General features: G+C 42.1%; 1 protein-coding gene across 2 annotated transcripts; it reads right to left on the reverse strand.

Annotated features, from left to right (window-relative positions):
* Positions 1-1,013: 1,013 nt before the first annotated feature.
* On the reverse strand, positions 1,014-22,779 carry GNPDA1 (glucosamine-6-phosphate deaminase 1). 2 transcript variants are annotated; one of them, XM_072630622.1, is made up of 8 exons: positions 22,762-22,779; positions 22,484-22,546; positions 14,857-14,986; positions 12,522-12,623; positions 8,014-8,196; positions 6,247-6,431; positions 3,428-3,602; positions 1,014-2,431 (listed from the first exon to the last, which is right to left on the reverse strand). In XM_072630622.1, the coding sequence occupies exons 3-8, from the start codon at positions 14,978-14,980 to the stop codon at positions 2,352-2,354; spliced, it is 849 nt and encodes a 282-aa protein (XP_072486723.1). In that variant the 5' UTR covers positions 14,981-14,986; positions 22,484-22,546; positions 22,762-22,779; the 3' UTR covers positions 1,014-2,351. The 2 variants fall into 2 exon arrangements, with proteins under 2 accessions (XP_072486723.1, XP_072486724.1); XM_072630623.1 differs by lacking the exons at positions 22,484-22,546; positions 22,762-22,779 and adding an exon at positions 16,952-17,862.
* Between the last annotated feature and the right edge of the window lie 99 nt (positions 22,780-22,878).

Here is a 22,878-nt window from a genome sequence, read left to right on the forward strand (position 1 = left end):
TCTGTGTTGTGGTCAAACTACAGCAGGATGACAGAACATAGTCAATTAAATGGACTAGTGATGCAATCAGCTGACAGTCCATTTGATTTCCTGCCTATATTCTCTCTCCTTTTCCCCTTCTTGTGTGTGTATATACATATATGGAGTAGGAACTAAACTTGTGATTTCATTGGAAACCTCCTTTGCAACTTAATGCTGCTAGGTGTACAGAAGCATTCAGAGGCAGGCTTGATGACCAGCCCTTTCCCACTATGCCCCATCCACACACCAACTACACAAAATGTCAGGTATGCCAACTGATTATGTTAGAAGAATGCCCAAGCCTTAAGGACAATCTAGTCTACACCAACATTAACAGCTTATTTTGCCATGTAAACAAAGCAGTGAACTCCAAAATTCTGTGGGCTTCAGAGAATGAAATAAGATCAAGTTATAAAAAAGCCTTTAACAAATTAGGAGCAAGAGAATCATAACATTATCTTGTTCTCTCAGACTTAACAGCCAGACAGTCTTTTATGAATCTAAGTTTAATAAAATCAACAAGCAGATCTCTATGGACAGAAAAACCAGTCATGGAAGTTTCCCTAGGGTAGTTTTAATATTAATGATTATGAACTTTAAGCATCTACAATATGAAGATTAAGACAGAATTATTATCTTAACTTCATTTTTCTTTGACTGCAATAAGGGGTAGTTATATGGACATAATAAGATTAAATGCAGGAACAAAGGAGACTATCAGTTTCGTTGGTGTTATTGCAGCTGTTAAGCAAAAAACCACAAAGTTATTCCAACACCTTCCAAAATAAAGTTTAAATTGGTTATGAAAGTAAGATCATAGGATTTAGAACTGGAAGAGGAGAAGCCTAGTAGCTCAGTGACTTGCCCAAGACCTCAGGTTTTCTGATAGAAAATCTTAACAGCTCTCATATGCCAGAAGTGTCAAACATGTGGGCCAACCAGATCTTTGAAGAGAGAAGGATTAAGAAAGAAGGTCATTACTCTTCACCATGTTCCATCTGAAAATATCGAATTTAATAGAAAATATCACATTGGATGGAAATAAGTCCATTTATCCATCAGTTTATAACAGAATTTTACTAATCACATACTTAATAGAAAATATCACATTGTAAACAAGTCCATTTATCTGTTTAAAACAGAATTTTACTAATCACATAAAAGCTAAAATTGAAGTACAAGTAGAAAACACAGTATTCAAAAGTTCTGTCAGAGGCACCTGAATCACACTTGCAAAGACTCCTCCCCCCCCCCAAAATGGAGCCAGCAGCAGCTTGTCATAGGCACATAAAATATTAGATAGTAAGAAGGCTACAGGGTGAGTGGAACGAGTGTGGCCATCCTAAAAGTAGTGGAACGAGCAACAGTGGAAGTTCCCATTGTCTAGAGGAGGGACAACAGAATGAAATGTCCCACCTTCAGCAAAATATATCTGGGGTATATGACTGACTAATCCTTAATGGAGAAAGGTCCTCTGATCTAGCTTAGTAATCACCCTCAGTGCCTAGTATATCATCCATAATGGGTGATGGTAAATGTTTATTGAGTGAATATTACATGATGGCAAAGTGCATAGGCATTTTAAATAGGGGTGAGCAAACTTTACTAGGTAGACTTTCCAACATGGTATAGCCTTGAACTCACAAATTTTGAGAATGAAGCATTGTATTAAACCCAATCCTAAATACTAAGGGGCCCTGCTATGAAAGAGACAGAAGACAAGGGAAAAAAAGAGAAAAGTAGATACTCCTCCCCATCCCCCTACACCTGTCACTAATCTTGTTCAGGTCCAAAGTGTCCACTTTCCCCAGGACTACTCTTCCTTCCTTATGTTACTAAAGAGACCAGAACAGCAGCCCTCCCTCACTCAAAACAAAGTCAACTGCAAGTCATGTCATCATTTCTCTGATGGCATGGCCTTCTTTGGCAATGAAGGACAAACACACACCAAAGAGACCTCTTCTAAACAAAGTATCTATTCACACACTTTGTGTCTCCCTGTGCCTTGGGTGCATTTGTAAAAAAATGTTCTTGTTGGGCATTTCTACATCTACTTTCCCTTATTTAGCAGGTAGAACATGACAACAGAAAACAAGAAATAGCATACTTGAGAGAAAATCAAGTTACAGCACAGAACACCAATTTCTGTAAGCTTCAACCTTTACAGCTGAGTGCAAAATATCCACCTACACTCATTTTCATTAAAGGCAGAGAAAACACTGAAGTGGGCATATAAATATTTAATCAATGAAACTTTTTTCCCTGAAGACCTGTTCCCTCAAAGTCTGTATATTTCTTTGGGGAATCAGACAGCTGGCTCCAAGGGTAAGTTACTTTCTTGGATGACTGGATTTTCTTTCTTTCACACTGTACAGTGGTTCCACTAGCTTGTTATGAGCTTTCATCAACCCTACCGAAAGAACAAAAACAAAAATTATGGTTAGCTCAGAATGAGGTACACCACAGAATAGTTTTCAGAGGCCATCCCCAGAGACTCAACTTTTTTTCCAATGTCTTCCAACACATTTCAGGTAGGAGTTGCATGGACTCTAATAAAGCTTCAATGCAACAGTTATATCCCATAAATTTTCTTATTTATAATTTATCAAATTATAGAAGTCATTTTAAACACACTAGGATGTTAAACACACCAGGTATATTAACAAAGTCTTTTCAGCTTAATCACAAAATCTCAGCATTGGAAGGGCCATCAGATCAAATCTATATCTGAACAGAAATCCCCATCTCTCGAAGACTTCTCTGCTCAGAGATGTTCTGAAGAAATGAGCAACTCCCTCATTCTCGATTTAGTCTCTTTATGCAGCCGAAGATTTCATTGGTTGTTTCTCTGGCTATTAAGTTTGCAGTGTACTATTATCACCAGCTCTCTACCAGCCTAGACTTCAAAGAGCTCAGGTTTAGATACATACCATGATGAGACATCTGTAGGATTCTGGTGAAGGTGTATATAAATCTGGATTTCCCCATAATCAATTTGCTTAAACTGAAGTCACAGTGTCCTTGTATCATGTGAGAAGTCCCAGGGCACTTAGTCTAATCAGTGCCTTACCTTGGGTAGTTATCTAACAATGTGAGGCCCTCAATGTGTAAGTGTAAAAACTGAGGATCCTTACCACAATCTGGGAATTAGATGGTAGTCTTTTATTATTCACGATACTTGGGATATTTTAACTTTATAATTCTCTCCATTCTTTAAAGAAAAAGTCTCCACTCTCTTAAACAATTAGCTCCCAAGCCCTTGTAGAAGTCAAACTTCCTTCTTGAGGGACAAGTCCTGCTAAGAGGTTGTGATTTTACTTATTTATATCACCCAGAGATTGAAAGAGCCAAAGTAGGAAAAGTGAAATTCACTCCTCTCCCTCTTTAATTCCATATTAATTCTCACCTTTGAAATATTTAACAGTTTTGACTTTAAGCTCCAGTGTGGCATCTTCATCACACACAAATATTGTACGGGGGTGCTGCTGGAAGGCAGACACAGTCCACATGTGACTTACCCCCTCCTCAATGGCCTTGTGCAGTGCAAATGCCTTGTGGGCACCCGTAATTAAGATCATCACCTATAGATTGGAAAACAAATGTAGCATTAAGAGAGTTCACTGGACAGGGAGGTAAGTCAAGGTCCCCAAGAACTTGCCACATCCCTGTCACTAAACCAGTTCTCTTGGACCTGTTTGCTCAAATATAAGATTGGATTGGAGTGGATAATCTCTCCACTCTCAGAACATTAATAGCAAATAAACTACTTGATATTTATGCCACTGATACCAGTACAGAAGCTGGAATGCTGGGATTAGGAAAGGCATTCACAGAGAAGGTGGCACCAGAGAGCTTCGAAGAAGGCTAGAGACAGGTGAGGAGGGAAGTGGTTGCTTCTGGAGACTGTGGATAAGATACTCTCCACCTTACTTGAAGTCTGGCTTGGGGATGGTGGATGATCAATGGTAGAGAAGATTCCTATATATATATATAGATTGTACTAGATGGAGGTGGTAAAAGGTCCTTCTAGCTTTAGCAGCTATGTGGTTCTGTGAATTTGGAGTAAGGAAGACATTGGTTCAAATCCCACCTTTGGCACTATGTGACCATTTGTAAGTAGACCAAGTTCTCTGCTTTAGTTTTTTCATCCGTAAAATAGGAGCAATGATACCTTTAATACCTCACATGGTAATGAACAAATGAGTCAATACATATATATATAGATATATATATGTGTGTGTAAATATATATGTATACATATACACATATATATTGAGTTAATATAAATAGTTTCTTTATCTGTAAAATGGGGGTAATGATACCTTTAATACCTCACATGGTAATAAAGCTCAAATGAATTCATATACATAATATCAATATATATAAATTGCTTTGCAAAAGTGCTATAAAACTGTCATCTATTACTATAACACATCCTTGTGAAGAGGCCAATAGGCACTTCTGAGCCATAAACATCTCTTCGATCAGTTCTAACACTGAAACTTGCTTCCAACATCCCCTAGGCCTCCATTTTCCAAGCTGTAAAATGCATACTCTTACTTTTTACCCATCTGAAAAAGCTACATAACAGGGATCCAGGGAGTAACTGTAAAATCCAAAAGGTTATTACCTAACCTAGTCACCAGTAGGGAATTAGATGCTTTAGTTAATGCCTACCAAAAAAAAAACAAAAAATGATTAGTCAACTGGCTTTTCTTACATATAAAAAGCCTGCAAAATATTTTTAATTTTTTTTTAATTTTTATTTAATTTTTAATTTTATAATCAAACCTCATGGTCCAAATACCAGAGCTGAAAGTTAAACCCTTTAAGGGCAAACTACAAAGAAGGGGGTGACAAATGGGTCTTCTGTTTTGCTTTCCTTCTCTGAGATTCTAAAATACATGAGGGCTCAGGGAAAGGGCTGGACAAGCAAGCAACGTGTGCCTGCTTCAGAGCTCTATAAACACACATGTGTTCTCAAAGTCTTTACTTCTAATTCCAAAAAACACATAGTAGTTAACACTGACCATCTAACTCAGGACTTGAGGCAAGAGGCAACTTGAAGACTGGGGCTTTGGGGTTCCTTTCCTTCAATAAAGTATTGTTATTGGTTTTTTTTACATAAAGTAATTATCATGAGTAAATGATATCCAGAGACTCTTCTAGCTAAAAAATAAATTCTATGACTGAATCTAAGTTCAGAGCCCCTAAAACTTTGGATTTCTCTCCCCACAGCCTTTCATCTTGAGTTATTCTTACATATGGCTCTAAGTAGAGGCTATTATGCCTGTCTTTAAAATAAGAAAACCAAGATAGCAGTAGCTGAAGTGACTTTGTGCCATCCAGCAGTAGTATAAACTTGGGATAGAAACCAAGTTTTCCAGTTCCCTGATGAGACTTCTCTTCATCAAGATTATGACTTTTTTCTTTTTTTGCAATGCTAGGCAGAAGAAAGGCCTTTAAGGCACCAATATTTTACAAACTTCGGGGGAGGTTTAAAAATACAGTGCCAAAATCATCGATTAATTCAAGGAACAAATGAACCCACCCAAAGTTTAAAATCACAATGGGGAGGGAGAGAAAGGAAGAGTTTTCCACCTTGCAAAAGGATGAGATGATTCCTTTACATTTGCTTCTAAGATGAGCAACTCAACTGGAAAATCAAAATGTTTAAAAAGCCACTTCCTATTGAAAATCTATCATGAATTACAGTAAAGCACCTCTGAAATTTTAAAGTCAGTTGCAGTGCAAACACTGGATTCTACTGACAAGATTTCATCCTGAAACAAACTGAACATACCTATTTGGAAGGTTAACTGTATCCAATTAGCCCCGCCCACATTTACCACTTCAATCATTAGGCAATGGCACACAGGTATCTGCTGGAAGGAAACAAAACTTCCCCCAATACAGACCTGAAATGCGGTAAAAAGGAAAACGAGAAGCGTCATGGGCCCTGGGCATGGTCCATCTCACATGCCAACATTAAATCCCATGTCATATAATTACACACCCTTGACTTGAAAAAGAAACATCAAAACACTACGTAAACAGAGGGGCAGTGTCCCATAAGTTGGCTACCCTTCCCAGAGATAGCCTTATACTATTCTGAATTAGGAAGGAAAAGGAATCATACTCCTCTCTTAAGAGAAGCTCTGCTCTATGGACAAGGGTCCCAGAGAAATGTCAAGGAGACCCAGGGCCCTTCTATTATCATCTCACCTCTCTGGCATCCATGACTGTACCCACACCCACAGTCAGAGCCATCGTGGGGACTTTTGAAAGATCTCCTTCGAAGAACCGAGAATTGGCCATGATGGTATCCACGGCCAGAGTCTTCACTCGGGTCCTAGAAGCCAGACTTGAACCAGGTTCATTGAAGGCAACGTGCCCATCAGGACCAATACCTGCAAAGAAAACAGGTGGTACCAGGAAGATATGACATGAAGTCAGTGTTCCCTTATCAACAGGTGAGATTTCCCTGAACCATCAAGATCACATTGATTAGCTACCAAAAGAACATGATCCAATGGGAAACAAGTCCAAGTTCTTCTGCTAATGAGCTATATTATGGGTGACCTCGGGAAAGTTATAGTCTCTCTCTGCTTCACTTTCTTCATCTATTAAAGTGGAAAGACCACCTTCTCTAGCCACCTCACACGTATAGTTTGAAGATCAAGATAATAAAATCACTTTTGAAAAAAGTTAAAATCATGATACAAATATGTGACCCTACAATTTTATTACTAAAGACAATATATCCTGGTTATATAACTGACAGCTCAGCCTAGCACAGTAAACTTTCAGATATAGTAAGCTCAGGGCTGTCCCATTGTGGATTATAATTTTAAAAGTTTACTTTCTCTTACTAGTTCATAAAGTTTGTTAGGTGAATCTCAGAGTTCACAACACTGGAGAAAAAGAGGTATGCTGGTTATTAAAAGCACACAAAACATATGATATGTGCACACACACATAAAGTTAACTACGTTAAAAATAATTCAGCTAAGCCATCCTTTGCTCCTAGCTAATCAACCATTTGTATGCTGTGCTCCTTGTTAGGTAGTTATAAAGCATCCAGGAGACAAATTATGTGTGCCCTCAATAGGCTTACAATTTTTTCCAAAAGGCAAACACTTCCTAATCCCTTCATAACTTAGGAGCTGAAAAGTTAGGTTCTTCCCCTGCTCCCAAACCCATTTGGTGGAGAAATTGTTCTGACACCTTTAAGCACACCAGAACTACCACACTAATTAATTAAGCTCAGGAGTCTGGTGGTGAGGGAAGTCTGACATCATCACCTTCTTCACCAAATAAACTAATTCTTTCTGTTCTTACTATACATAGCTGGGAGTAAACCTATGGAATTTATATAAATTCATGGGATTTTATCATAGGTAATCTAATCCAAACTTCTCATTTTATAGATATGGAAACTGAAGCCCCAAGCAGTCAAATGACTTGCTCAATGTTGCAGTAATGGAGGTACTACTGCCAGGGTCTGAACCCAGGTCTTCTGACTCCAAATCCACTGCTTTTTCCTCTGGACTGTTTTGCTCTCAAAGAGAGAACAGTCTGGACGTAAAATACTGTAGCCAATGAATTGTTTCATTGGATTTATTCAATGACTATTTCATCTAGGAGGGACCTTAAGATCACCTACTAAATCCAGCTCCCTTAATTTATAAATAGGGGAACTCAGGCCTTCGGAGAAGTGATATGCCCAATATTACACAGTAGAGTGTCCATGCCATATGACTTCCCACCATAATGTCCTTTTTATTAATTCTAGTACGAAGCAGGACAACAAAAAGATGGGTAAATTTTAATGTCAGAGGAGTGGAGTGGGAAAGCAAGAAATGAGTTAGGGCCCAGCCCAGGAAGCAGGAATCGAAGCAACCTTTTTTCTAACTAGACTGTAGGACAGGACCTCTGCTTTCCCCTCCTCTTGAATACTTACAACAGAGGAGTTATCAAGTCTGAGCTCACCTCCAACAAAAAGCTCAATGCCTCCAGACTCCTTGATCTTCTTTTCAAAAGCATCACATTCTGCCTGCAGATCAGCTGCATTCCCATCCAGGATAAAGACGTTTTGAGGGGAAATGTCAATGTGCTTGAAGAAGTTGTTCCACATGAAGGAGTGGTAGCTCTCAGGGTGGTTACGTGGGAGGCCTAAAGAACCACAGAACCACTATTACCTTCCTCTCCTTCCCCCACAATAATTGACAGGACATCTCATAGAACCAAGTCAATCAATCAACAGATACTTATTAAGAGCTTACTGTGGGTTAGGTACTGGAGCTACCCTTAAGAAGCCTATATTCTACCAGGAGAAACACCACAAGGTAAATGTATGATGGGGAAGGCAGTAGCAACTGGGAGTTGGAAGCAACCTCATCTGATTCAACCTACAGTTGACAAAGAATCCTTTCTACAGCTCAGGAAGAGAAGCCCAGCACCTCCTGAGGCAACCCATTCCATTTCTGGAAAGCTTTCCATTGTTATAAATGTTCTTTGTTGAGCCTAAATCTGCTTCTTTGCAGCTTCCACCCATTGCTTTTAGATCTGCCCTCTGGGCCAAGAAGAAGAAATTTAAACCCCTTTCATGAGACAACTTTTAGATATCTGAAGACAGGCATCATGTGCCTCCTCAAGGCTTCTCTTCTACAGACTAAACCAAATTCCTTCAAGCCATCCCCATATGGCATGTCTCTTATCTTTTCACCCTCCTGCTGTTTGCCTTCAGATTTCTCAATATCCACTGATAAATCAACAAGCATTTTATAAGTGCCTACTATGTGCCAGGCATTGCTACACAGAATACAGTTACAAAAGAGGGTCCTTGTCCTCAGCGGGGACTTATATTCTATGTGTTCAGAAATAAGCAAACATTAGATCAATACAAAGTAAACACACGCACACGCACACACACACACACACACACACACACACACACACACAATTGGGGGTGGGGGAAAGCCTCGGGAAAAATATTAACAATAAGAAAATCAGGAAAGGTTCCTTGAAGTGGAATTTGAGGTGAACCTTGAAGAGAATGAGCTTTCCAAGAAGAAAAATGAATGTGTCCACTGATGGGGATAGGCTAAGCAAAGGTACAGGATGTTGTCTATGTGTATCAGCATGTTGTATGTGAAAGGGAGTAGTGCTAGTGCCAGACTGTTAAGGGCTTTAAACACCAGAGGAAATTTTACTATATTTTAGAGGGAAATGGGAGCCAGTGAAGTTTCCTGAGCAGGGAGGATGACATGGTCAGGCTTGTGCTACCTTTAGCAATATCACTTTGTGGAGGGTTTTAGAAAAAGGAGAGACTGGATGTAAGCAGCGTAGTTAGGAGGGTATGGACTGCAGTAGTTCAGGTAAGAATCACTGAGGGCCTGAATTATTATGGCAGCTTTGCTGTGAATGGAGAGAAGGAGATGAATGCCAAGAAAGATTAAGGAAGGTATAAATGATAAGATCTGACAACGAGGTGGAGGAAAAGAGAAGAGCTCAAGATTACTCTGAAGTAGCACATCTGGGTAGCTGAATGAATGGTGATGCCTTAAAAAGAAACAAGGAAGTTAGGAGGAGGATGGGTTTAGGGAAACGCTATACATTCTGTTTTAAACAGGCTGAGTTTGAGATGTGCTCATGGGACATCCAGGCACAGATGTCCAGAAGGTAGCTAAAGATGTGGGATAGGAAAAGGAAAGATGTGAAGGCTGGTATGTAGATTTTGGAGTCCTCTTCACAGAAATGAAAATCCAGGGAAGAAAGACTATCCAACAGGTAGGGCCCGAGAGGTCCCCACTACCAACCACTGTAGAGGATACCACAGAGAGGAAGAGGACTGAGTAAAAACCACTGGATTTAGCAATAAAGGTGATCATTGATAACCCTGGGGAAAGAAATTTTAGGCAAGTGGTAGAGACAGAAGCCACTGCAAGGAGTCAAAAAGTAAGTGGAAAATAGGCCATGAGAGACAAAAATAAATATGATAATAGCTTAAGGGATAATGGGGTCACATGAAGAGTTGTTTTTTGTTTTTTAGGAACAGGAGAGATCTGGGCATATTTGTAGGTAGCAGACAAGAAGCCAGCAGAGAGGCAGAGGATGAAAATTAAGGAGAGATATGACCTGGTCATCCCAATGGCAGGCATAGCCCCAGGGAGGTAAGTGATAAACAAACAAACAAAAAAGTTCCATAAACACTAATATTTATGGCAGCCTTTGTGTGTGTGTATGTGTGTGTGTGTGGTAGCAAAGACCTGGAAACAAAGTCTATTGTATCCAAGTCCACTGGGCACACATGAATGGAAGGGGATATTATTGTTCTGTAAGAAATGACAAATACAGAAAAGCATGGAAAGACTTACATGAACTGATGCAAAGTGAAAGTGAAGTAAGCAGAACCAGGAAAACAATATATACTACAACGTAAATAAGAACAACCACTCCAAAACAACTGAAACTAAATATTTTGAAATTATAAAGAAGACACATGACCAAAACTCCTCTTTCTACTCCTTTGCAGAGGTTGAGATCTGCATTTGTAGAACGCTGCATATAACATGATGTGTTTTTTAATGTGCTGGTAAGTTTTGCTGAATTCTTTTTTTCCCTCTTTTTAAATTATTTTGCATAAGGGATGATTTTGGAGGGCTATAGGAAACAGAAAAATCTAGGCAATGTAAAAAAAAAAAAAAGATGCCACAAATATATTTCAAGAAAATTAGGGAGAGGGTAGGAATGATAAAAGGATATGGAATGTCACATTGGTAGAGTGCTGGACACTGAACAGAATGATGGTGCAAAGGATTCAAGGATAGAAGACCGTGCAAAGTGGAGCAGTTAACTAGAGTTAAGATTTTGAAAAGAATAAAGTCAAGCCTAGGAAAAGGGCTGAAATGACTAGAAGTTGTAAAGAGGAAACAAAGTAGATTTAGGAGAGCAGTAAGGTACAGGGTAAAAAATGGAAAGAAAAGGTTATGGTCAGATAAAGAAATTTCAGAGTTTGGGATTGTGGAGGTAGAACACTTGTGGGAGATGATGAGTGATGTGTATAGTTGAGATAGAGTAAAGGCGAATATCACAGGAACTGAGGTTGATAAATGGGGCAGCAAAGCATTCCTAAAAAGTGGGATCCAAAATTAAACATTATACTGCAGAAGTGATGGGGAAAGTTTGGTTGGTTTTTTTTTTTAAAAAGATCTGGGGGTTCTAGTGGCCTGTTAGCTCAATGGTAGCCAAATCAGCTAATGAAATCTTAGGCTACATTAAGGTAGTATAATGTCCAAGATTAGGAAGGTGATAGCCCCCTATTCTCTTCCCTGGTCAGACCACATCCACTCTTGACATCAGAGGTCTTAATCTTTTTTGTGTCATGGGCCCCTTGGAAGTTTGGTGAAGCTCATGGACTTTTTCAGAATAATGTTTTTAAATGCCTGTGATAACTACATAGGATTACAAAGCAAACCAATCACACTGAAATACAGTTTTTGTAATACTTTTTAAAATCAAGTTCATGGACCCCAGGTTAAAGATCCCTGTTCTACATACTCCTGAAGGATAAATGTCTGAAGCAGAAAGTTTTAGTCACCACTGCTATTTACCAGACACCCTATGGCCAACCTGGAAAAGTTAACCAAACATAAGGGAAGCTATCCCTCAGCCACAGGAGACAGATCGCGTATAGTGGCATCCCACCTGCAAATTCCGTGCAATCTGTCTGTCTCTCTCCCCCCTCCCTCCTAAGTTTTCCTGTATCTCCTTCCCTTCTCCCCATCTTTCCCACAGGGCTTGGTGGGGGGTGGGAGAGGGAGGGAAATGAAGGAAAACAAAGGATATCACTACCTTTTGATATCCTTAAGAATGCTTTTGAATTCTTCTACAAGAAGCTCGCTAAGAAAATTGCAGGTTAAATTGGGAGTATTTCGAGTGCGAAGCTAAATCTTTGCCCCTGTATGTCCTGTGCACCCCACAGCTCACTATGCTAAAGATAGCAATCAGACTTCCAAGATGAGATTTCTTTGGTCAGCAAAGTAAAGATACAACAACAAATATATAAAGAACCAAAGAAATGTCAAAGTAAATTCATCAAAAACAGAAAGGGAGTTGGTACAGTATTTTACGTGGCAGGGTAAACAAAACAGGGCCCACTCTCCCCAGCAGACTGGAAAAAGTGTTAAAGGAGAAGGACAGAATAAGAAAAGGGATGGTGGCTAAATACTGACACCAGGAGAGACACATCCTACCATGAATTTCTCTGCAATCATTCATTCCAGAGATAGAGAGCACAAAGTTCAGTGGCGGGCACTGTGCTGTAAGCTAATTAGCAAGCCTAGGCCTTGAGCCCCCATTATCTCCCCTGCCCTACTAATCATTCACGTGACTGAAAGGCCCCATTCATTCATCCTGGGAGCCCCACGTCAGGTTCAGAAAATTGCCCTTGTCTCAGATAACATCTTCCCTCTGTAGGCCCTTAAAAATGCACTCACCCACATACTCGTCCATGTTAAATGTCTTCACGTAAGCGAAGGAGAGGTCCCCATTCTTACAATATTCAATCAGCTTCTTGTAGCACTGAAGAGGAGTGCTCCCTAGAAGAAAGGGAAGTCAGTGAGGTCTAGGGGTTTGTTAGCATTGCCCAGAAGCCAAAACAGTGACCCTAAAGAGGCCTCTTCTTAGGATCAGGCCTATCTATCCCAGGTCAGATCGAAAGCTCTATTCTCCTCTTTCCAACTACCTCTTTATCTTTCCAGAAAGTCTGATTAGGGGGAATTCTTGCCTCCTTTGTCTTCCCTACTAGAAAATCTCTAGTGGAAGTTGGAATTCAGCCAACTCTGGCCCACCCTGAACCTTTCTTTCTCTGACTGCCTTTGAGTTTATCTCATACATATTTATGGTGGGATTATGTATCACAATTTAACACATTCTTATATTGTCTTTTCCCCCACTAGACCATAAGCCGTCTATAGGTAGTTACTGTCTAGTTTCTCTTGACAAGGGATTGTTTGCATAGGTTTTTTGGGCTCCAGGGAGATTCAGACCCTCCCACTGCCCTTGTTCCTTAAGAGAGTCACCGCCCCAACTCTATAGCCTTTGATCATCAGCTCTAATGACTCTGAGGCTTCTGAGAGAGAAGGCAATGCTCATCACTCCAGAAGATTGGGCCTATGACCAGTCATGACCTACAGAGCTGGTGCCCACAGAAGACATCTGCTGACCTCCATGTGATGATAATGTTGATAATGGCCCAGCTTCTTGAACAAGACCATAATAGTCTCTTCTCCATGGTTAGAACACCAAGCTACTTGGAAGCCAAGTTCAAAGACCTGATGTCCTTGTGGACAAGGAAAGTTTCTGTCTCACAAATGCAAGGGAAACCAGGTAAGAACAGAAATGGCTCAATATAAAATCCATCCTCACTCTAAGAAAAATAATTCAGTGCCCAAGCCATATGTCTAGCAAGTCAGTAATTTTACATAATCCTCTCTGGATAAATAATTACAGTTCACACTTATATAGCACTTTAAGGTTTGCCAAGCACTTTGCCCACCTTCTTTCATCCTCACAACAAATCTTGAGATAGGTGCAATTTATTATCTCCTTTTTTCTTTTGAGAAAACTAAGGCTCAGAGGTTCAGTGACTTACCCAGAGTCACTCAGCTAGTACATATCTAAAGTAGGATTAGAACCCAGGTCTTCCTTACTGAGTCTAGCACCCAACCTACTACACTAATACAAAAACAACATTATTAGTCTCTTGACTAGTCCAAGTGGGTCATGTTTGCTTTTCTATTTAGCAGGATTCCAGACAAAGCAGTAAATAACTGCTTCCCATCTGCAAAGAAAACAGGGCAGGAGGGAATGAGCTAAAAGGGGAGAAGTATTCTAGGTTAGAAGGAAGAATTAATTAAAAGTTATGAAATGCTGCAGCTACAAAAACTCAGTCCTGCACCAACCCAGTCTGAATTCCAATAAGTAAACTGCTCTGTTGTCCTGGTAATGGTGGTGTCTGCTCAAAGTGCCTCCACTTATCTCCTGGCTACCCCAACCTAGTTCCTGCTGCTCTGGCACATCTGTGGCCTGCTGGGGGATGGCTCCCCGCCTCCCTTCCTGTTTATGTCCAATGAATTCAAATGAATTGCCACTTCAGGGACCTGTCCTGTTTCCCTCTATTTCTTGAGAAAGTGGCTGCCAAAAGTAAAAAGCTTAGTTTTCTGTATTTTTAAATAAAGAGCTTAGTGCTTACATAAATTAAAACTTTCTTCTACCATACTTCATGACCCCAAAAGAGTACAACAAAGAGGAGGTCTAAGGAGCCCCAACAGATAGTTTTATAGCTTCCCCAATAGTTTCTCAGCAATTTTAATCTAGATCAATAATCTGAGGAAAAGTTGTGGGGGTAAAGGAGCACCACATGACTGGGAGGAGAAAAGAATGTGTCTTGAACATGGGCTCTTATATTCCTAAGGGAAGCTAATCTGTTTCGTATAACTTTTTAGTTTTAAGTTTAGTTTAGATAGCTAAGCTCTATCAAAAGTTACTTCTAACCCCAGAAATGATACCAAACTGAAAAGCAACAAATGAAGAGTTGTTTTTCTGGAATCGTTTAAAAGGTGTCATGTCTGGAGGCAGAGGTGGGTTGATGAGCTGTGGAAGTTCCTCCCCATAACCATGAGTGCTTTGAGAATCTCTGCAGCATAAGAAATGCTACACAAGGAACCCCAAACCCTTTTGCTACCTGGAGTTCCAGGTACACTTCCAGGTACCTCTTCCTCCCCATTTCTACCATCCTGCCACACCCCTCAAAAGAGCCCCATTACCTACCTGTAGGAAGCCCCAGGGTGAAATACCTGTCAGGGCCTGGTTGAAACTGGATAATTCTGTTTCTGATGTATTTGGCGGCCCATTCACAGGCCTGAACGAAATCATCTAGGATTATAAGTTTCATTGTGTCCTGTATGGGAATTTATAAGGAAAAAGAGACAGCTGAAGCAAGTGCTCCCTCTTAGAAGGGCCAACAAGGAAGCCCCAGGGAGCTCTGGGCTGTCTACTACAACTCTCTCACCCTGCTGCCAGGAGTTTTCACCATCCTACCCCACCCCAAATGTTCATCCACACATCTAAGAAGCCCATCCTAGCAATCCCCATCACCTGTCACCTAGTGGTGGAGACAAAGGGCCCAGGAGACAATTGGTTGAGGATGGGAATAATAGAAAATAATAATAGCTGGCATGGAAATAGTATTCCCATATCTCATTTCATTTGATCTATGGACCAAAGAAAATCAGAGCTTTTGAAATGAATGAGGCAACATATGCTTACATGGGAGACACTGAACAGGAAGAACTTTCCAACAGTTAAGAGTTATCCTACAATGAAACAAGCTGTCCCTGGTAAGTGAGCTTCCAGACAAGAGGTATATCTAAGCAGAGACTAGATCAGTCAATTAACCAACAAGCATTATTAAGCACTTAGTATGTGTTGGGCACTGTGCTCAGGTGTTGGGTGTACAAAGATAAAAATGAAGTGGTCCCTGCCTCAAGGATCATAAGGTCATCCTACAGATGATCACTTGCCCAATTTTTTAGGGTAGATATGCATGAATTTGGAACTTTTACAAGTTCCAAGATTCTCTAACTCTTAAAAGTCTCTGTGTAGGAAAAAAGGTTCATTTCACAGTTATTGTAGTATGCAGTATACTAAGATCCTCCACTCCTGATTCTAAATCCAGTATCCCATTCTAACCTCACTTGCAGGTGATTTTCATGGGGAACTGGGCTGGCAGTACCAAGTTCAAATTTTAGAGCAAGGGATAGCGTGGAGTTTTAGTGGGATTTGGAGTTAGAACAAAGCACTTTAAAATCCTGGCTCTGCTCTTTACAGATATCTAATACATGGGCCTGGAGTCAGGAAGATTCATCTTCCTGAGTTCAAATGTGGCCTCAGACACTTACTGGCTGTGTGACCCTGGGCAAGTCACTTAACCCTGTTTGCTTCAGTTTCTTCATCTGTAAAATGAAGGAAATGGCAAACTGCTTTAGTATCTCTGCCAAGAAAACCCTAAATAGGGGAATGAAGAGTCAGACTTGGAAGAACAACCAAAACAGCTCTTTGCAATCTTTGTGACCTCATGCAAATCCTCTCTCTGGGCCCAGGCTCCTCACCTGTTAAATGAGAGGACCCTAAGATTCAAACCTAGATTTTTAACAGCTCAAATCTTTGATTATGTGACTCAAGGTCCAAAAGATTATAACATTTGTCGTATGAGTCACGTAAAGCAATTCCTGCGATAACAGGAATTAAACTGAAAAGGCTGAACAAACGGACAACGTTATTACAACGGGCAAGGCATTTTTCCTGCATCTCCATGCTGAGCACAGTGCCTGGCACCTCTGTCCTTCAGTCGTGGCCGACTCTCCCTGACCTCAATTTGGGGTTTTCTCGGCAAAGATACCGAAGCGGTGTGCCATTTCTTGTCCAACTCATTTTGCAGAGGAGAAAAGGGAGGCAAACAGGCTTACTAAGTGCCTTGCCTAGGGTCACTCGGCTAGCGGAGTGTCCGACGCCGAATTTGAACTCGGGTCCTCCTGACTCCAGGACCGACACTATCCACTACCCCACCAGGGGCACAATCGGCGCTTAATAAGTGCTGGTAGACAGAAGGCACGTAAGAAGGGATGCTTGCTTCTCCTTCAGTGTGGGGCCAGAAGCAGCAGCGGAATACCCGGTTCTTCCCGGGTCAGCTCCGGGGCAGTGCCCGTCCCCGGGGGCTGCGGGAGGGCAGGCGCTCCCCCGGCCGAGGCTGGGGCTGCACGCCCCGCACGCCCCCCGCGCCCCCGCGGCAGCAGCCCCGGGCTGGCGGCCGCGCACGCCCTCGCCTCCCCGCAGCCCGCACCCGCACCCAGCGCGCCGCACTTACTCTTCCCGAGCTCCTGCCACTCCGGAGACTCAGCGGGGCAGCTCCTCCCCGAGGGCCAAAGTCATATGACTGTCAGGTCACGTTGCCAGGGCTGCTGACTCAGCGTCCCCCCGCCTCCCTCCCGACCCTGGTCCCCCACTCCGGCCCGGGCCCCGCTCAAGCTCCGGGGCTCGCCTGGGGACCCGCACCGCTTCAGACTTTGCCTCTTAAAAGCCCGGGGCAGAGTCTAGCCCTGGGGCGCCTCCCTCGGCATCCTCCGCTCCGGGAGGGTTTTTAGCCTTTTGGCCCCCTACCCTTTCTGAATGCACAAAATGAAACACATAAAGTTACAAAGGAAACCCTTTATATGGACGTGACTGACATTAAAAGAAACAAACTTAATGAACCCTAAGCTCAGAACTGCAGTGAGTCCGAGCCCCTCATGCTGCACTTGAGGAACCTGAGAGGGGGGTGTCCCTCACTCAACGTCTTGCAACTCCAAATCCAATCTTTTTACCCTATCAGACTGCCCCTCCATCCTGTACCTCCCCCGCACACCCCCACTTCTTCCCTCCTTACGGAGCTGGAGTGACCGCTCCCACCACATGCCTCATCCTCAGATTCCTCTGATGCTATACAATCTACCACATGGTTTCCTCACAATTCCAGTCTCAGGTTGTATTGACCTATGGCAAGTTGCCTAGTCTTTCTGAGGCAAAATCTCCTTCCCTGTAAAATAAGGATGGGCGAGAATCTAGTCCTAGATAATACCTAGGACTCCGACAACTCTAAATGAGGCACTGAGGTGGCACGGTGGGTAGAATCTGCACAAGAAGTCAAGAAGATCCGAGTTCCAATCCTACATCTGATATTTCACAGCAGAGTGTGAGAGAGAAAAGGGAAGCGTTCCTAATGTGAGTCACAATATCTATTATGTGGGAGGTATATTTGGAGATCCTGGAGTCAGGAAGACTTCAGTTCGAATTGACCTACGATTCTCACAAGCTGTGTTGTGTGACCCTGGACAAGTCACTTAACCTGTTTGCCTTAATCCACTGGAGAAGGAAATAGCAAACCACTCCGGCAATATTGCCAAGAAAACCCTATGGACAGTGTGGTCCAGTGGGGCGCAAAGAGGCGGACACAACGGAACAACAGATTTGCCAGGCACCGTCTCACTTGATTTATTTACGTCTTTTGTGTTTATATAACCTTCATCCCTGGTAACAAAAGATTTTAAAGTGGGGAGGAGAGGGAGAAACAGTTCAGAAAAGCTAAGCAACACGTCAACCCAGGCCGACTGTTCCACACACTTTCTTGGAGCCATGCTTGGTCAGGGCAATGCCCATGGGTTGTCAAGCTATGTGCCTTTCTATTTTATAGAGGAAAAAATGGAGGCCCGGGGAGTGCAGGTAGAGTTCAAAAAAGCCTCCCACGGTTAAGTGCAGGATTTGACTATCCAAGAAGGGGAGGGATAAGTAAAACTGAGATCCATGCAAAGTTTGCACTAAGCCCAGCAACTGTAGCCAAGAGATGAAGGGTGGAGAGAAGGCAGCACACTGTCCCCATACTTTACTATGATACTATAGCCCAGAGGAACTGACACAGTTGTTGGTTTTGTCTTTGTTGGGAAGAGGTAGGGGGATGAGGAGGGAAACAAAAGGTCATGAGAAATCAGCAAGTTTGTAGATCTTTTAGAACCCAGAGCCCTTAACTGATCTCTCAGCTCCAACCTAAAAGTTACTTTGTATTCATTTTGTGTAGGGAGAGCTAGGTGGTGAAGTGGGTAGAGTGCTGGGCCTGGAGTCAGGAAGACTTGAATTCAGATATGACCTCAGACACTTCTAGTGTGTGACCCTAGGCAAGTACGTCACTTATGCCTGTGTGCCTCAGATCCCTCATCTGTAAAGTGAGCTAGAAAAGATGCCGATCTTTGCCAAGAAAATCCCAAATGTGGTCACAAAGAGTTGGATACAACTGAACAACAAGAAGAGTAAGTCTTGTCTCCCCTAGTAGTAAACTGTAACCTCATTGAGGGAGGGACCTATTTTATTTCTGTCTTTGTTTCGATGGCACATAAATTGTCTGACCCAGTACACAGTGCTTAATAAATTCATTTCTGATTGATTGTTCTGCACAAGCAGTGTATGAGGGGTTTGACTATTCTTTCACAGAATTAATTTAGATTAATTAATCTAAAAATGTTTTATTGATATTTTTTAAAACACTAAGGTACCTTCCCAATGACCCAATCCTCCTTTATTTTTCTAACAAAGAAGTACATTTAAATAAAAGGCAATAACACAAATGGACCAGTCTAACTCTGTGTGTGAGTGCGTGGAGGGGGGGGGCGGTGTATGTATGACTCATTCTGCACCTCTCATCCATGATTTGGTTCTCATGCCTTTATTCAAAAATTGTTTTTCCAACCAGCTTCCTGAAGGGACTTGGAGACCCCCAAGGACCTGTCTGTCCTAAGGAATAGGCAGGGTTAGGATTCCCTCAAGGACCTATATTCTCCTTGGATCAGAAGGGTCTCTGTGGCCAGAATTAATGTCCTTGATTTATCTTCTTTGGTGAATTTATGCCTTTTTTTTTTTTAGCTACTGGTCCTACAGGTACCTCTCCCTGAGTTTTTTGTCTGACTCTCCTCCATTGCTAGCCTATCAGGGTAATCTTATTTTGCAGATAAGGAGGAAAAATGTAAACTCCTAGGTGCTCAAGGGCTTTTGTCTTTGCCTAGCAAATGTACTGTTTGTTAAAAGTATTCATTGGATTTTGTATCTGAGGATCTGGATCTGGGGACAACCTTACAGAATTTTCTAGGCCTCCTTATCCATAAAAGTTAGCTGTCAACAATATACCCCAATTCTCTCTCCCCACCTCCCCCCGCCCCCGGCCCCAATTGCAGCCAACCTGAAACACTTCAAAATAATCAGGGGAGTTCCCTGTATTCTGTGATCAAAGCCTAAACAAAGTCCCAGTTTGGTTAAATAGACCTTTCTTAAAATGCCTGAACTGAGAAGAAAACACAGTGCTACCTGTCTTTAATGAGCTCTTTGTAATTCCAGAAAGATAGAACAGAGGCCAACATCCAGGGAGTGGTCTGCTTTGATTTAGAAAACTGAATTATTGGTTAAATTTCTACTTCATTCTTCCCTTGGTTCACAGCTACCAGCCAGAAGATGGCCTCATTCGCCGATAACTACAAATGCTTCCCCCATTCCAGGGGAGCTATGATAATGCCCAGTTTTCCTGGTAAGCCATCCGGAGGCTATGGATCCCCAGAACTGTGTTCAGCACATCCAAAAATTCATTGGTATGACATCTGAAAGAGCAATAGTCTTGGAGGTAGGGAAATCTTAAAAATCTAACCATGTAGCTCTTTCACTAGCAAGAAGCTCAAATTGGTTTCAGGGCAGAGAGAATGGATTGAGAGGATTTAATAGGGGAGGTGGGGAGGGCACAGCTGTAAGTTGCTGAGGTGTTTCATCACTTCTGCTGTGGTGCCAGACAACTCTGTGACATGGGCCACCACTGAGCAGCATTGGGAGCTGTTCTCTGATTTGGCTCTTCTAAATCACTAAGCAGAGGCGGCCACCTGCAGAGCAGCAGATTGTACAGGAAGCACAATCAAATTTTCTCCATCCCCATAGTCCTAAATCCTTGTTTGTTTCAGACCAGTCCTTGAAGGAGTGAGGCGTTATGACCATCACCAAAAAGGAAGACAGACTTCCTGTAGAATATAATAAAGGCCGGGGGAGTGTGTGCCCAGGGAGTAAAGGCAGACAGTTCTCAAATGACCCCTTGTGGAATTAAGAGAAACACTAAGAGTTCTCAGAATTTCATGAGTCCTCTCTGTCTGGCACTAAGACTGCTGAGCAAATACAAAGTGCTCTGTTTACCATTCAGAGCCCTTCTAATACCTTACTCTCTCCTATGTACTGATGGGCTGATCTGTGAACAAGGCACTCCATCTCTCCAGTCCAGCATTTTCTCTGGATGTCCCTCCCCCCCCATGCCTGGAACATTCTCTTCCTACTCTGCTCTGACTACTGAACTCCCTGGATTCCTCCAAGTCCCAAATAAAATCCTACCTTTTACAGGAAGCCTTCTTCAACACCCCCCCCCTTCATTCTAGTGCCTTCCCTCTGTTATTTCTTATTTATCCTGTGTCACAGGGTACATATTCGTTTGCCTATTGTCTCCCCCATTAGTCTGTAAGCTTCTTGAAGACATGGACAGTCTTTTGCCTCTTTTTGTTTCCCTAGCCCTTGAGTTCAATGCTTGACACATAGTAAGTGCTTAATAAATGTCTATTGATTGATTGATGAAAAGCCCAACAGAAAAAGCACATGGACTGGAGTCAGAGGAGCTGGATTCAAATCATATCTTTTATACTTACTACCTGTGTCACCTTGGACAAGTCACAACCTCTCTGGGCCTCAGTTTTCTTCTCTGTGTAATGTGGAGGTTGGACTAGATGACCTCTAATTTCCCTCCCAGTGCTAAATCTATGATTCCATGAAGGGCAGGGCAGTAAACTTCTATGAAGCAAAGCTTTGCATATATTGGGTTACAATGTAGGTCACTATCAGAGGAGAAGGTGATGATGAAGACACATATGTGTGTACTATACACACACACACAGAATGGAGGAGAAAGAGGAAGAGGAGGCAGGGCAAGAGGGAGGGAGGGAGAGAGAGAGAGACAGAGACAGAGAGAGACAGAGAGAGAGAGAGACAGAGAGACAGAGACAGAGACAGAGAGAGACAGAGAAGATTGAAATGCTTACTTTGAGCCAGGTACTGTGGTAAGCACTAGTGATACAAATAAAAGAAAATAAGAGTATCTACACTCAAAAAGCACACCTTCTAATGGGAGAAAATGACAGAAAAGCTGGAAGAGGCAGGGCAGGTGGAGGGGGGTGTTGTAAAGATACCCATGGAGGGTAAAGATACCAGTGGGGTAGAGAAGTCCAGAGAATGAGAGTAATCATAGGTGGGGCTCCTCCAGGCTAGGGCCTCCACTCATTAGAACTCAACATGGGGAGGCATCTCCAGGGTGGGAAGGCTGCTGGAAAGGACATAGAGAGCAATGTCTGTTCTGTCCTAATTAGGTGGTGTTGTGAATGACATTTCTCTCAATCTAACACAGAAAGGCTCTGAAGTCCTGTGACACAGGTTGTAATGGGAGACACTGGAACAAGAAAAGACTTTTTAAAAGTAGAGGGGCAGCTAGGTGGCGTAGTGGAGAGAGTACCAGCTCCGGAGGCTTGAGGATCTGAGTTCAAATGTGACCTCAGATACACTTATTAGCCGTATGATCTTGGGCAAGTCACTGTTTGCCTCATCTGTAAAATGAGCTACAACGTGTGGTCTATGACTGTGATGGAAGACTACTGTGGTGTAAGAAATGAAGAGCTCGGTCATTTTAGAAAAACATAGAAAGACTTGCAGGAAATGATGAAGAAGGAAATGAACAAAACCAAGAGAACACTGTATGCAATAGTAGCGATGCTGTTTTAAGAACGACTTTGAGTAAACAAGTTACCTTGTCTATTATAAATACCCAGATTAACTATAAAGGACACATGAAGAAAGACACTGTCTGCATCTAGAGAAAGAATGGATAAATAGAAGTATGTTATAGAACAATTTGACACACCCACACCCACACACCCACACCCACACACACACACACACACACACACACACACACACACACACACACACACATACCTATTTGTATCTAATGATACTCATCTCTAAGTGGGGGGATGAGGGAAGAAAAAATGGAGATAATATTAGTAATATAATAATAGTACATACCTCCTGGTGCTGTTGTGAGGATTAACTGAAATCACGTGTGAACACCTTATAAATGCTATCTATTATGATGATAACAGTTTCCTGGGGCAACTGAGAACATAAGTTGCCTGGGGCAAC

Source organism: Notamacropus eugenii, chromosome 1 (assembly GCF_028372415.1).
Source record: "Notamacropus eugenii isolate mMacEug1 chromosome 1, mMacEug1.pri_v2, whole genome shotgun sequence".
NCBI lineage: Eukaryota > Metazoa > Chordata > Mammalia > Diprotodontia > Macropodidae > Notamacropus > Notamacropus eugenii.